General features: G+C 36.8%; 1 protein-coding gene across 1 annotated transcript in view; it reads right to left on the bottom strand.

The window, feature by feature from the left end:
* Window positions 1-10377, bottom strand: part of DENND5B (DENN domain containing 5B) — a 119999-nt gene extending 109622 nt beyond the window's left edge. Inside the window, exon 1 of the mRNA XM_077774599.1 lies at window positions 10295-10377. Coding sequence (XP_077630725.1) covers window positions 10295-10297 — 3 coding nt within the window. The 5' untranslated portion in view covers window positions 10298-10377. The remainder of the gene's footprint in view (window positions 1-10294) is intronic.
* Between the last annotated feature and the right edge of the window lie 6922 nt (window positions 10378-17299).

The raw sequence follows: 17299 nt of genomic DNA, 5'->3' as shown, positions 1-17299 counted from the left end.
AGGTTTTATCCAGATTTAACATTATTAGCAGCAGTCTTAAATTAGAAATACATCCTAAGTTCCTCATTTACACGGACATAAAATTATTTTTAAAAGAAATATATATACAAGGAAAAACACCTTTGCTGTACATTACATGCAGGATGTTTGACTGAGGAGATCTTTGACCTACTCCCAGTAAACCTCTTATCCAATCTTGCCAAGCCTGTGACCTTCACCACAGTGTGTGACTTTCCTGAGCCTCACTTCCTTTATCTACAACATTTGCTAATCAATGCCTTGAAGACAAAATATTCAAAGGCACTTGAAAAATATGTAAGTACCATTTTTGGAGTAATGATGATAATGTTTCAGAGGAACAGGGAAGCAGGTGAAAACTCATTTGATAAATTCAAAAAAGTTAAACAGAAGAATAAAAATAGTAGTATCATTTTCACTATTTTGAACAATAGGATACTTGATCTTAGAAACAAAAACCTTAAAAATGAATGATTTTTTGATTTACTGAAGCAGAGGATAGGAAAAAAAAAAAAGACATGTTCGATTTGTTCCAGTAGGTATTATGCTGGTAATAAGATCTACTGGAGTCGGTTGGCAACTACTCAGGACTGAGCCAAACCTGGGGACAAAATTACCTGAGGAATTAAAGATGCCATTTAAGATTCTTTTTTTTTTTCATATTGATTAATTTTTACTGTGCATAAAAACAATATAAAATTTCAATCTTCATGATTTCCAAGGGTATAGTTTAGTACTGTTTTTTTTTTTTTATTTTGCAAGTAGGGACAATTTTATTTCTTACTTTCCAATTTGCATCATTGCCATTTAAGATTCTTAAATTGCAATTCGAACTGACTCTTTAAAACATTTAAAATAAAAGAAATAAAATATTACAGAAAATTTGAAATTTACTAAGGAAAAAAACTTAACTACCCTAACACACAATGATCATTATTTTTACTTATTCCTTTCTATTTTTATATTGCAATATGCTTTCTGCATAGAAATAATTTTACCACAGTTATTACGTTACTATTTCTTTTTCAGATCTAACAATCGATCTGGCATAAAATTTAAAAGTTCTCCCCACATTACTAAGAAAATGCAATTCACCTTAAAAGTGACATGTCCTTCATTCAAGCTGTCAACAAACGCTTACTAAGAGCCTCTATGCGCCAGGCCTGTGATGGCGATGCAGCCGTGAGAAAGGCATGCTCCTGCGCCTAGAAGGCTTCCAGTCCAGTGAGGACAGCACGTGACTGAAAAATCATACTGTAACATAGGGCAAGTACCGTGACAGGGTAAATACAGACTGCCATGGAAACAATGTCACAGGAGGACATTAGAAAAGGAGGAGCTACCAGGTAGAAACAAAGGAGGTTCAAAGGAGCCTGGGTGGCTCAGTCACTTAACCGTTTGACTCTGGCTCAGGTCATGATCTCACACTTGGTGGGTTTGAGACCCATACCAGGCTCTTCTGCACAGACAGGGTTCTTCTGTTCTGACAGCTTGGAGCCTGGAACCTGCTTTGGATTCTGTGTCTCCATCTCTCTCTGCCCGTCTCCTGTTCCTCTCTCTCTCTCAAAAAATGAACAGACATTAAAAAAATCTTTTAAAAAATAAAGGAGGTCAAAGTGGAAACCTGAAGATGAGATGAAGAGAAGGCAGAAAGGACATGTGTACAAGAAACCCAGAAGACAGAACACAGGGTTTGAGGAACTGACACATGTTTTTTTCTGGGTGGGTAACAGAATGCAAGATTGGGGGAAGTGAGAGAGGACACAAGAGAAATAATTAGAGGCTAGGTCATGAAGGGGGTTGGTGAGTCATATTAGAAGTCTGAAGAGGAAGGGCGCCTGGGTGCCTCAGTTGGTTGAGCGTCAGACTCTTGATTTTGGCTCAGGTCATGCTCTCACGCTTTGTGAGATCAAACCCTGTGTTGGGCTCTGTGCTGGCAGTGTGGAGCCTGCTTGGGATTCATATTCTCTCTCTCTTTCTCTCTGCCCTTCCAGTGCATGAAAACATGTCGCACATGTGCTCTCTCCCTCAAAATAAATAAACATTAAAAAAAAAAAAAAAAGTCTGAGGAGGACAATGGGAAGCCTCTGAAGGGTTTTTAGGAGGAAGGGACAGAATCAGATGTGTCTCTGAGCATGTCAATCTTCCTACACTGAAGGCCAGTGGTTTTCAAAGGGGTTCCAAGGAGGCAGCGGGAATGCCTCATGGTCTGATAGTCATCTTTGGTTTCTCTTTCTCTTCCACTCCATTATCTCATCGGTGAACAATGACCATCGGTTCTACCTTCAAAAATATATTCAGAAATAAATTACTTCTTTCTACCTTTACTCTTATCACTCTTATTTAAGCCATTTTTTTCTCCTGCCTAGATGACTATTTAATTTTGTCCTTGTCCCCCATAATCTATTCCCCACAGAGTAGCCAAAGAGATCCTTAAAAAAATAGAAGTTAGATCTTGTCACTCTTCTCAGAATCTCCAGGGGCCTCTTATCTCACTAAAAGGTGGAATCTTTAAAACAGAAGTCCTCTATAAGGCCCTACGTGAACTTGGCACCAGCAACTTCTCTGCCTTCATCTCCTACTACCCTTTAGCTCACCTACTCTGCTCCAGTAACATTGGCCACATTTCTTCTGTGGAAAACACCTAGCAGGTACTTGCCAAAATCTGCTGTTCCTTCTGGCTGGAACTATCTTCTCCTAAGTTTCCACATGGTTCATTCCTTGTGGCAGACTGTATTTTCTACAATTGATTCCAACAATATTTCTAGTTCTACAAGCTGTTCTAGAACCTTGCCACTCTCCCGTTAAGAGCATGGGTGGCTGAATATGCCTACACCAGGGACCAGAAAACTAGTTCTATTAAAAAAAAAAAAGCCAGATAATAAATATTTTAGGCTCTGTAGGCCTTATAGTCTTTTTCGCAGCTACGCAGCACTATTACTGTATTGTAAAAGTAGCCACTGACAATACATAAAGGACTGGGCATGATTTTGTTACAATAAAACTTTACTTATAAATAGGTAGCCAGTTAGATTTGGCCCAAGGGCCACAGTGCCCACCTATGGCCTAGTCAAATAAAATGTAATGGAGGTGACAAGTGACAAATGAAGTGACTTTTCAGGCTAGGCTTAAAAAGGCAAAACAACTTCAATCTCTTTCTCTCTCTCTCTCTCTGGTCACACACACTGGGAAGCTCTGAGCCATTATATAAGAAATTGACTAACCCGAAGCTGTCATGCTAGCAACCACAAGGATAGACTGCATAGAGAAAGAGGAGCCCCAGCTATATCCCTAGCCCCGGAGACATACCTGTGAGTGGGTGAACCTTCAGATGACTCCAGTCTTCAGCCTTCAAACCACTTTGACACCCAGTAGAGGGGTTACCTTGCTAAACCCTACCCAAATTGCAGATGTGGAGGCAAAGTAATGATTTTGTTGTTTTAAATCAAGAGACAACAAACTATAGTTCTTAGGTCAAATCCAATCTGCTATCTGTTTCTGTAAATAAAATTTTACACAACAGCGCTCATCCATTTAAACATGGTCTGTGTCTGCTTTTGCACTACAACAGCAATAATGGGTAACTGACAGAAACTGTACAGCCTACAATGCCTCAACTCTTTACTAACTGGCCTTTTATGAAAAAAAAACTGCCAACCCATGTTTCTGACCACTTCAGTAGTATTGGGATCGTCTGTTATACAGCAATAGATAATGGAAGCCCTGTCTTACTTTGGGTCCCCACGTAAATATTACCTTAAATTAGAAGCTTCCTTTACCATTCCATAAGAAATACTGTTTTCATCCTATAAGTGCTATTAAAATGTCACTTTTCCTCTAAAACATCTTTAATGAACAGGGAAGCAATTAAAGTCTTGTACCTCTGTACACCTATGCATATTGTACATTGATACATGTTACTAATTTCTCTATTTTGTTTGGCTCTCTAGATCGCAAATGACTCAAGGACTGGTACTGCATTTCAATAACGGTAAACATATGAGAGTACCACATAGAACATAGAACAATATACTATTTGGGGCCATAAATAGTGATTGATAATACAGATAAAAAGCAAAAACCATGAAGCTTAGCTTTATTAGATCAGTGAAAATGTCTTATATATCACTGAATATGAGCCTTAGAAATAACTAGGGTAGCTTTAACATAATTATTTTTATAGTGTTGAAAATAATTAACTTACTATGTATATTTGGGTAGAAGAAGATACAGAAGCAAAACACACAAATACCTGACTCTGCTAAAGGAAAAATTTGTTTATTTCTACTCTTGAGAACAGTTGTATATGGAAAGGTCATGGCAGGAACTCTTCATAATTTTGCCTTCACATTCAAACTGCTTTCATTATAACAAGATGAGACCCTCTGCTGATATTATGAAAAAAAGCCCATCTGACACATTTATTATAGTCAAAAAAGATTGTAGGAAGGATGATTTGAATCCTTTTTGCTCCAGGCTTTGCTCAAACTTTAGCATAGTACATGGCATATATGTATTTGTTAAATGAATAAAGGAACAAACAAACAAGAAAACAAACAAAAACAACAGCTAGGGGTACAGGACCAAATTTAGTTCCTCTGCTGATTAAGTGCAGAGTTCTCTTTTTACATGTAGTAGGCAACACAGAAACATAGTGACCTCCAAAGTCAAAAGAAAGATTTAATTTAGTTGATAGGCTTTCCTGACATCATAAACCACAAAATTACATCTCAAACTGTTTTGGAACAGCTGCCAAATATTCCCTTAAGGTTTTGTAGTTTTCTTGAGCATGCATTCAAACATTTACAGGAAAAGCTTGCCAAAAGTTGTGCTCAAAGTAAAGAATGACTTTCTCTGCTACAGATAACAGATGTAAGAATTCTTAAATTCTCTTCCTACAAATCAAAAAAAAGTAAGAATTATATTTCTAATCTGGGAACCATGACTTGGAAAATGCTATTGCTTTTTCATTTTTTTTTTTTTAATGTGTTATTTATTTCTAGGAGAGAGAGAGAGACAGCGTGAGCAGGGGAGGGTCAGAGAGAGAGGGAGTAACAGACTCTGAAACAGGCTCCAGGCTCTGAGCTGGCAGTCAGCACACAGCCCGACGCGGGGCTCGAACCCACGAACCACGAGATCATGACCTAAGCGAAAGTCGGACGCTTAACCAACTAAGCCACCCAGGTGCCCCTGCTTTTTCATTTTTGAAAGTGAGAATTCTTGCATGAATTGTCAGGTTTACTTTTCAGAAAACCTGAGATATAAATCAAGATTTGTTCACTATGGTATTCGGCAATCTCGTTATCCCTAATACTGTCATTTACTAACAATATCATTTCTCCACCTCACTCTCCCACAATAAAACAACTAAACATTTGGGGTTGTCATTGTTTACCAGATTGCACTGGTAATCAGATTACTCTCCTAGCTTGAGTCACACTACACGTTCTCATCTCTCTGGACTATTTCAGGCAGTTAGGCTAGAATTTTAACAATTCCTGTTTCCATTTTCTATAGTTCTATCACTTCCATGCCCTCTCTCATTATACAAATAAAAGGTAAAGTATTGAGTTGGTCTATTTGCCCTTCCTTTCTTCCTACCTTCGTTCCCTCTCTCCCTCTTTTTCCCTTTAATAAACATTTATTTTATGTCATATACTACATTAGATCTTGGTAATTCAAAAGACAAACATGAAAATAGTATTTTCAGGAAGTTTACAGTCTGGTAAGAAAGACAAACACACAACCCAATGGTTACGAAATGATATGCTCAGTGCTGCTATGGAGTATGTTCAGAAGTTATAGAAACAGAGAAGAGAGAGTATCTAACTACCCCTAGTTAAGATGATTTTGCAGTGAACTCCTGAATAGACAAAGACAGGGAAGGGAAGTATTGTGAGTAGGCAAATATTCCTTCATTTATTCAGTGATTTCAGCCTCTACTATGTGTAAACTAGGGACAGAGCAATGAATAAGAGACAGCGTGCCTGTCGTCATTGGGCTTACATGGTTAACAGGACCCACACAGCTGATAACTAGGTACATAATCGATTATTTAATCACAGCTGTGACAGATGTTACATAAAGGTACACGGGGCTAAGAGAACATGAAGGGAACTAACAGAAAGGGAGAAGGGTGATCAGAGACGGCTTCTCTGAAAAAGTTGCTTCAAATGGAATCTGAAGGTTCAGTAAGAATTCACTAGAGGAAGGGGAAGTGAAGAGCGTTCCGGAGAGAAGTGGCAGCAAAAGCAGAAGCTTTAGTGTGAAGAATGGAAAGGACAGAATTCCATGTAAGAGAGCTTGGTGATTCGGACTAAGGTGGGTGTGTAGAAATGGAGAAAAGTAGGTTGGTAACTGAATGCACATGGGAGAGGGCAAGAAAGTGAGAACTTTGAAGGATAATGCCAGATTTCAGGCTGCGGCAACTAGGTGGATGGCAACCATTCACTGACCAAGGCTCATGGGAAGATCGTGAATTCAGTTTTGGACATAGTGAGTTCGAGATGCCAGTGAAATATTCCAGCTGCAAAGTTAAGAAAACATTAGGTTCCCCAGTAATGGCTGGATTAGAGCCACATTCCTATTGTTTTATTGTGAGGCATAAAACTTGGATGAAAATGAAAGCCTACTTTCATTCTAAAGTCAAATCTATTAATGTAACTAAGCGGTATCCACTTCAAATTCAAGTACTTGCTGAATCTGTAGAAAGTATATACAGCTTTTTCCTTTGAATCTTACAAGATGGGCAACTGAATAGGTTTTTTTCAGTCAACCCTTTACTTTTTACTCTTGGCTCATCATTCCACCCTAACCTTGTCATCAAAGTAAACAGTAAATTCTAAACTTAGAGCTTTATAGACTATAAGGAGCTTTGTACAGTTATGACTCTTTTAGTTACTTATCATATGTCAGATGTTTCACTTAGTACAGATATACAAAACAGACTCTTTATACTTCATAACTTGCTTAAAAAGGTATTGACCGTATTTTCTTCCTAAGAGTCCCTAGGTTCACTACATTCTTAAGGATAAGATCCACTGATCAGAACATTATATAAATAGTAATGGATGCCAATTTGCAGACTACCTCAAAGAGATCTGAAATGGGGGTAGGAGGCGGCAGGGGAACCTTAGCTCCATTTGCAATGCTTTGCTTCATTTAAAAGAAAAAGTACAGGGGCTCCTGGGTGGCTCAGTTAGTTAAGTGTCCAACTCTTGATTTCAGCTCAGGTCATGATCTCATGGTTCCTGGGTTTGAGCCCCACAGTGGGCTCTGTGCTGATAGTGCAGAGTCTGCTTGGGATTCTCTCCCTCTCTCTATACCCCTTCCCTACAGGCTCTATCTCTCTAAGATAAATAAACCTAAAAAAAAAAAGAGAGAGAGAGAAAAGTACAGATCTGAAGCAAATTTGCCAATGTGGACATATGTGTTAGTTCTGAGAATATGACTGTTGTATTGTTCTGTTTTTATAACTCCCCCCACCACAGTTTTTTGTGAAAGTCTTTGAATCAGATACTAAAAGAGACATAAAAAGCAATTAATTTAGAGACAATTTCACCTGTCATTTATATTTATTTTCTATTATATTTTCATGGCACTCATACACATGGAATTTTTTTTTTATTTAACAAAGTTCATTGCTTTGGAATATTTACTTTCTGTATGAAATTAACGACCCTTCATCAAACCACCACTGTTGCTTGTTAAAGAAACGACTGATACTGCAGAAGGTGATGACTCATAAGAGTGGGATTTTGCTAAAGGCAAGAAGAAAGCCTTATATCCCTAGGTAGGAATAAATTATAACTTCATACGATTGCACTTACTAATAAATCAGAGGAAATTAAGGGCAGTAAATCTATGACCCAAATGCGGACTAGTTTAATGGAATGCTTTTCAGAGATTTTCAAGGAATGCTAGCAAATCCTTTTAGATTTGCAGCAAAAACCAAAATGCTGTGTGGTGCTTAACCATTGAAATACAAGCCTATGTGTTTATTCTTCACAAGAAACTTTGGTTGCTTACATAAAATAATCTCAGAGGCAAGGGTAAAGAAAATATCAAAGTCAGATTAAGGAAGCTAATCACTGTCTTAAAGATGAATGTTTTACGAACTGAAGCTAAAGCTATCATGGATATCTCCTATTAATTCATTCAAATGATTAACAGAAGAAAATATACCAAGTGTGGCATTTTGTTCCAAATGACTATGGATTCATGTTGTAATAAGAACCTGGTTTTGGACACCATTCTAATTTATCACAGATTATATTTTGAAATACCTAAAAAGTCAAGTGTTGTAATCTATTTACATTCTCATCTAGGTTTCCATTACTTCATTTAGACACTCTTTTCTTTAATACTTTCCTATTAATTCATTGGCACAGCAGTTGATAAATTATTTTTTGTCACTGTTGACTATTTTAGTCAGAAGCTTGCCTGTGTTCCTCCAGTGTCATAAATATAACAAACAGTTGTGTTCTACTTAATATCTATAGTGCTGTCTTTACCAAAGATGAGGCTAGGCCCCACAGTATTAACTTCCAGCAAAATGGTATCTCTGATTATTCTGGTATTGACTAACAGTTTAAAGAAACAACTACACTGTGTTCTCTGAAGAATCAAAGTCAAAGGCCAGTGCCTCAGGCATTAGTACTTAGAAAAAGTACCATGCTACTCCCTCCTTGCAGCAGACTCAGCCTGGAATGAATTTACTGTGATACGGAAATACCACAAAAGGTCTGATGTGATCCATGTCATTTTGGTGTAGGTCAAAACTAAGTTACATCATTTTTCTTTGGGGGAGGCAGTATGCAGATGGGAAAAAAGTAAGCTAGAGAGTAAAAATAATCTGGATTTAGCCTCTGAGACCCTCCACATAACCCTGGGTAAATCATCTCTGTAAAATATGAATAAGAACCCTCACCAGGTGCATGTAAGTATGTATGTGAAAGTAACATCCTAAGCTATGTAGCAGGTATCTACTGTATATTACTTTCCTTTCCTTACAGTATCATATCAGAATGGGATCTTTTGGCTCCATCTTTAAAATACTCGAAAAGAAATACACCTATCAGTGTCTCTGTCCACTGTTAATTTTTTCTCTGCCTATTATGCCTGATTTCTGATTTGCTCACTTTGGGGCACCCTGATTTTTATAATCACGAGTTCTATTCATGGAAGGCCAAAATATTACCCAGGCTTCTAATCAGGACCCTTCCTAAATAATCTGAAAACTATGACTCTAAGAATCTTTAAAGGAACTTATAACCACCAGTGGTAACTCATTGCATTAATTCAATTCCTTAAAAACAAATTCCTACTAATGCCTAAATGATGACATGAAGTTACTTTCCCTCTTTACTTTGTGAATATAATAAATTGCATCATACAACAGTCCTTGAACTATGAAAACTGTAATCATGTTCTTTCTATCAGGCTCCTCTCCAGGCAAACCAAGAAATATTACGGTTTATCAAAGTATCTATGTATTAATTAATATAAATCCACAACACAGCTTAATAGTAGGAAAATGGACTTTGAGGGACATGTGCACCCTGATGTTTATAGCAGCACTATCTACAATAGCTAAATTATAGGAACAGCCCAAGTGTTCATCAACTGATGAATAAAAAAGAAGGTGGTATATAGATACAATGGAATATTACTCAGTCATAAAAAAAAGAATGAGATCTTGCCATTTGCAACAACATGGAAGTATTATGCTAAGTGAAATGAATCAAAGACAAATACCATATGATTTCTATTCATATTTGAAATTTAAGAAACAAATGAGCAAAGAGGGAGAGAAAGACAAACCAAGAAGCAGACTTAGCTAGAGAGAACCAACCGATGGTTACCAGAAGGGAGGTGAGTGGGGGGATGGGTAAAATAGGTGATGGGGATTAAGAAGTGCACTTGTGTGGTGATGAGCACCAGGTGATGTATGGAATTGTTGACTCACTATATTGTACACCTGAAAGTAATATTATACTGTATGTTAACTAACTGGAATTTAAATAAAAACTTTTTAAAAATGAGCTTTGAGAGTCTGTTGTACATATATTCTTATTAGCTATGGAGACTATATGCAAGTTACTTAACTTCTTTGAGCTTCATTTTCCATGTCTACAAAACGAGGAAAATATCTGTCTTATATAGAATTGTTATTTAAAACATTAAATGAAATAATGTAGACATCAAAATACAGTTACTATTGTCATCTTAATAAAATAAAAAGAAAGCTAAAGATAAAAAAAACCAAACTACATACCATGTTCACTGCATCTTGATCAAAAGGATTCCATTCTATATTCTCAGGATAGTGGGCTAGAACTTTGGATTTGAATGTTCTTCTCAAAGGACTCTGGTCAAAATTTTCACCTACAACAAATAATTAATAATTAGTTATATCTAGAATTTTTTCAGAAGCATGTCAAAATTTTATTCTTAGTTTATAGATATATTAACAGATGATGTTGAAATCTGATTCAATTTCTACCACTAACAGTCTGAGTTATAAATGAGTTATATGGATGACTGAAAAGGAACCATTAATAAAAATATCTGCATTTAAAACTTCAGAATCTGGGGGCACCTGGATGGCTCAGTCAGTTGAGCATCCAACCTGGGCTCACGTCATGATCTCACCATCCTGAGTTTGAGCCCCATGTCAGGCTCTGTGCTGACAGCTGAGAGCCTGGAGCCTGCTCTGGATTCTGTGTGTCCCTCTATTTCTGCCCCTTCCCCAGTTCTGCTGTGTCTCTCTTAAAAATAAAAACATAAAAAAAAATTTTTTTTAACTTCACAATCTGCATTTCAATATCCTGGCTGGACAACAGTACTAAAAATCAAGATCTACTAAAAATAATCTTTGTTATAACCTAATTATCATTCTTATTTCAATATGTGGTGATTTAAAAAAAAAAGTCTATTTGGAAACATTTAATTTACTAAAGAAACATCTTGAATTAAGCTAATCATACTTCTGATCCCGAAATTTTATACGCGAATAGACATAATGCTGCAGTGCTCAAAGGAGGCAATTTTGCTTCAGTTTCCACAGAAATCTCTGACAAATGTGACTGCATCCAGGCTTTTATAAGTAACACAATTACAGAATTAGAAACATCATCACTAAGTTGTCTAGTTCAGTAGACAGAACATATTAAACACACTAACCTCTGAAAAGAAACAAGCAATTCTAAGCCAAATTCATCACCTGTCAAAATTCTGGAAAGATAAAGGCAGGCTATACTTTGATTCTTATATATTTAAAAAAACTCTCAATAATGAGTTGTCAAGCTCAGTTCTTTATCTCCTTGACCAGACTATTTCCCATGAGACCTGTTTCCTCCAAATGCCTTAGTTCCATAAAATAAATTAACGTGGATGGCTCTTAAATTCTCAATGTCAAAAAGTTGAGACTGAAGAATCAGAAGATCTTAGAATATCATTCTGTCTTCCATTGAAGAATTAGAAGATCTTAAAATATCATTCTGTCTTCTATGTTTTTTCTACTTAAGCTCTAATTAAATGCAAAACACGAAATACCAGTATTTGTACAAGTAAAAGTAACAAAAGTAATTTATAAATCATAATGGGGCATCTAGTTAGACTCAGTTTCCATTCTGAGTAAAAATATGAAAAGATGGATAGTAAAACACCTTTTAGTGCAAAACTTAACAGATCACAGGAGAGAAAAGTCGCACTCTAAAATCTTGCTGGAAACTGTGATATAAAATACACAGAAGTTTTTCTGAATAAGGGAACATAGTTTAAATAGATTTGCTGCAGCAAGTAGCCTACTGTTTCTAATTTGAGCCCTTGCCTAATGATCATTTTCCTTTGGATTCCTCTTACTTATTTAGGCAAACACTTGATCTCTCTTTTTACTCCATATTTCCATCTTCTAAATGATAGAACAGAGAGCTTTCACTTCTAGAAGAAAAACTGTCAAAAGCGTCTCTAGGGACAGTTTATGAGTTTTTGCCACATGCTTCTGGAATATGTAAGGATCAACCAAGTCAATGGAAAATTTGGAACTGTCCATGAGTCAGGATTCCTGAAGAGCCAGGGTTTAGAATGCCTGATTTCAGGAAGGGTATATGATATCTTTAAGTTGATTCTAGATTCTCATGAAAACACTAAGAATTTTTAGATAATTCACTTCTACAGTTAGTAGGAAAAAAAGACTACTTTTCACTTCACTTTAAGCCACAGAAAACGCAAAACAAAAATTCCCTCGATTCTAAGGGTCTATGCTGCTGACTTTGCTTACTGACATAGGAATAGGATATCCTCAGATAATACACATCAGTCAAGAAAGCATCTCTCCTACACCCACCCACATATACCAGAAATGTTTATTTTTGTCATAAGTGTAAATAAATTATGAAACACCATGACAGCAAAAGAAACAGCACATAATGCAAGATACAACTCTTTCCAACACTTACCTTTTAATGAATTCCTGCCTGAGTTGGTTAAAACAGTAACATTATCTTCATTCATATATCAAGTTATTAATGGGATAGAAAATAAATCAGAAAAGTCATGACAGTGCCATTTTCAAGATGATTGTTCTCTTAAGGAACTAAGGAACACCACACCCTTTTGAAGCACAATGAATCACCCAGAAAAGAGAGAAGGAAAACCACCTTTTTCAGAGAAAAAAAACTTCACAAAAACAGAAGGTGAAAAAACTCACGAAACATAAATCTAATAAAAGCAAAAGAGAACCGCCACCGCCACCACCACTGCCACCACCACCACTTATTAGACTGCCAAAAAGGGAGGGGGGGGGAATAGGAAAGATCATTGCTGTATATATAGCTGTCTTGGCAAATATTATTTTGAAGTGAATTAGGGGAAGAACCAACTATGTAGAAATTCTGATAACATTGTAAGGATTTAGAAATGAGTGAGTACACGTAGCTATTACTACTACTACTAGCCAAAGAAGAGAAATCTTGAAGATGCCTTTTGGAGATGGGATGTGGGGGAACAACTTATTCTTCTCATTTTGAATCCACATTGTATGAACCACTAACTTAAATTTTACTTCTAGAACTTGGCAAGAGAAATTAATCAGTCTATTTGGGTTCTCAGGCAATTAAAACTATACATAAGCATCCTTAACTTAAAATCCACCTTTTAAACATTATCCTGAAATGAACAAGGATTTTAAATTTGTGCAAATATTAATATCCCTACTACAAATACTTATAAACATAATTCCAAGTAATATTGCCAAGTAACCTGCTACTAAATTTAAGCTGCAATTAAGCCTTTCCTCCTAAAAAAAAATAAGACATATCTGCCAAGAGAGCTTAAAAACTAGTGAATAATTTTTTTTCAAGGCTTGAAGCAAATGAGGTCTTTACAAAAATTAAGATGCAGATGAGAGAACAGAAATACAAAATAATACCTATTTTTTGCCCAAGCAAAACTGAATAAAAAAACAATTATGATGGGGTTGGAACGAATGAAAATAATGGTTTCTAACACCTCAACTTTTATTTTTATTTTTACCTGAAGTCGTATTTGCAGCATCTTGGCTCCTGCCATGACGATCTGCTTCTAGCCATTGGTACAAAACTACATAATGTAACAGAAACAAAAAACTTTATAAACAAAGAAACACAAACACAAAAGCAAAATGACTTTGAAGAATGGAAAATGAGAATAAAAAATTAAACAAAAGCAATTAAACATGAGACTTTAACATCAATGGAATGTAGCTTAACACCAATAGCATGTGGCTTATAAGCTGTTAGTAATAAGAAAGCAAAGAGAACAGGTAATTGTATCTTAACATAGTAAGTGAAATACTATTTAAACATCTGTAACAGTTGTTCATATGGGGAAAAAGCACATGTATTCCTCCTAATGCTGATTTGAAGAGAAGTATCAGGAGAAAACTAATGTTTCCATAGACAGATATAAAAAAATATGATAGTAAGACTAAATGACCAACTTTAAAAATTACATCCCAACTTCTGCACACCTATCAGAATGGCTGATGTCCAAAAAGCTGACTGTGCCAAATGCTGACAAATATGTAAAGTGAAATGAATTCACATTCATTGCTGGTAGGAATGCAAAAATGGTACAGCCACTTTGGAAGACAGCTTTGCAATTTTTTTCAAGACTAAGCACAGTCTTACCATATGATCTCATAGCTCCTGACTAATAGCAAGAGGAGCAGCCTAGAGCATACCTGATGAATACTTGTCAAAACTATCAAGGACATAAAAAACGAGGAAAGTCTAAGAAACAGTCATAGCCAAGAGGAGCTTAAGAAGATAGGATAACTAAATATAATGTGGTACATTGGATGAGATTCCCCCAAGATAAAAAAGGGCATTAAGTAAACACTAATGAGATCTGACTAGAGTATATGTATTTGTGTGTATATATGTATACACACACACACACACACACACACACACACACACACAGTATATGAAGTAAAAGTATGCTCTGTAATGAGATTCCATTTAATCAACAATCCCTTTATGTGCTATTAACTAGGAAGTGTCAACTCTTGGAGGAAAGTTTACTACAGTAAGGACACAAGCTATTAAGAAATTCACACTATCCATCAACAGATGAATGGATCAAGAAGATGTGGTTTATCTATACCATGGAATACTACATGGCAATGAGAAACAATGAAATCTGGCCATGTGTAGCAACATGGATGGACCTTGAGGGTGTTATGCTGAGCGAAATAAGTCAGGCAGAGAAGGACAAATACCATATGTTTGCACGTATAGGAGGATTAGGAGGAACTTGATGGAGGAACAAGGGGGAGAAGAAGGGCGGAAATGGTGGGGGAAAGGGAGAGAGGCAAACCATGAGAGACTCTTGAATGCTGACAAAAACTGTGGACTGATGGATGTGGGGGGGAGGAGGGGATGGGCATGGAGGAGGACACTTGTGGGGATGAGCACTGAGTGTTATGTGGAAACTAATTTGACAATAAAGTGTTTGTAAAAAAAAAAAAAAAAAAAAGAAATTCACACTAGACCTCTATAACTCAGCAGCTCTCAAGAATGTTTAAACTTCTGAATGGGTTACCCAGACGTCTACAACTTTTGGACATTCAGTCTTCTCTTTAAAGAGCTAAATAATGACAATGTAGGGTCCTAAAGGCCAGGAAACCTTCCTATCCATACCTCAAAGGTCCAAATTATTTCAGGACAATTACAAAGGCTAAACTTCTCATCTGGGGTTTGGGGTGGTATTTGGCCACAGATATTGAGAGAGTTCTATATCCTAATCAAGATTTGCCCAAACTTTGCACACTCTCCCTTCACAAAACAGCAACAAAACAAAGAGCTGGGGAAGGTGTCTATGGAACTCCTGAACTGAAGGAAAAAGGAATTGATCCATTATAAAAGGCCAAAGACACCCTGAAATCACGAAGTTATTTAGATCTTTCCAGGCAGTCAGATGGTGAACTGACATTTATCATCAGGGATAGATGGCCCCAAAGAGACCTCTGAATAGCCCTCACACATATACTCAGTGTGCAAGGTCACTGGCTGAGGGTGCCCCAGTGAGCACACAAGTCAGTGCACTCTTTCAGGGTACCGCACACTTCTGGGAGGCAAACAACTGTTACGACTGGGACTAGCAAGGATGAATTCGAGAAGCAAACCTCACTCATTAAATATATACTATAGCTATTTTTTGCCTTTCTAGTTTACAGGAATAACTACTCATTAGAGTACGGAAGTAGAAGAGTAGAGAAGTATGGGAGAGCATGACAGAAAAATCTCTGCATTTGTCTCTCAAAAATAAACACTAAAAAAAAATCTCCACATTCGGAAAAAAAAACAAATATGGGCTTTACGGCGGACAATGAATATCACTCTCACAAAAATGAGATGCGAAGTGGGGAAACTAATCCGTTAACTAGTCTAACAATTCTGCCTGGCTCTCGTCTAAAGGCTAGTATGCCCTGATCAAGGTGGAAACTCTTGGCTTCACTGAGGGGATCGTTAGGAATATTTATCAATAGTTCAATTACTTCATATAGCCCCTATTTCTCTGGTAAAAGAAAAAAAAGAAAAAGATGAAAAGTATTCCAAATCCACATACACAGAGAATTATACATAAGCAAAAATCTTTTTAGATTCAGATATTCAATTATTTTACCCCTGCCTCCAGATTGCAAGTCTGATTAATGATGATCTAAATATTTCAAGGAATTTCCAGGGAAATAAGTGCATCTGCTTCATGCAAAGTTATAATGTAAATCACCATTACATCAAATTTGGATTTCAAAGCTCACTTTTAACACATATATTTAAAAAGATAATGTAATAACTAAAAAAAGAAATATGACAAATATTTTTACCTAACATACTAGAATGTAAATGGGTAATTCTAGAAGGACTGGGCTCCAAAAAATTCTTAACTCCCATAAAGTATCTGAAATATGTTACAATACATAGCCTGGTACTATGTTTGTAGATGATGTTAGAATACCAAGAATACACCTCTTCTCACTGTGGCTGGAAGCAGAAGATCTGACTTTTTGGTGGCTCCATGCTTCCTCTCAGTTGGCACTGAGAATAGGTATCCCCAGCTCTGTCTGAGCCACTGGTGAGAGATTTCTACAGCCTGTGCATGGGGTTGCAAGTGGAGAAGGATTTATGAGATGTGTGAGCACTGGAGCTATTTCTCGGCCTGAGTGGTCTCATTAACCAACCCCTTTCCCTGAACTTTCTTGGGACTCCTAGGGTCCCAGTGACTTCCCTCCCTCATTATCCATTTCCACCATAGCCAGTGTCTAACCACAGTATTTTCTCCACAAAACAAGGACAAGCCTCACAGTCTTTTCCCATCCTCCTGTCCCCAAAGAATACCACAGAAGTCTAGGTGCTTTAAAGAAAGCTTGCTGATAGGAACAATGAAAACAGATGGGAAGTTGAAAGGTAATCTTTTTTGTCCTGTCCCTTTTCTCTCTAAAGTTTAAAAACACACACACACAGATACACATAGATAATAAATGGTGGACAGAATATTTAGGGTCAACAATTTTTTTCTATTATTTTGCTAAAGGTGAGAGGACATGGGATACTGTTTAAGAAATCCATGCTGAGGCAGAGAGGAAGGGAGGATGTGGTGGTGAGGTAATTTTTCTCCTTCCCATGTCTATCTCTACAGGTTCCCAACTGTCTGTCTCCAAAAACCCATGCCTGAACTGACATGAGATGGAGTTGGAGAGGGAATACTGAACAGCAGTAGATCCTACAAGGGAGAC

Source organism: Crocuta crocuta, unplaced genomic scaffold, assembly GCF_008692635.1.
Source record: "Crocuta crocuta isolate KB4526 unplaced genomic scaffold, BGI_CrCroc_1.0 scaffold176, whole genome shotgun sequence".
In the NCBI taxonomy this organism is placed as follows: Eukaryota; Metazoa; Chordata; class Mammalia; order Carnivora; family Hyaenidae; genus Crocuta; species Crocuta crocuta.
This window is presented reverse-complemented; position numbering and strand designations above follow the sequence as displayed.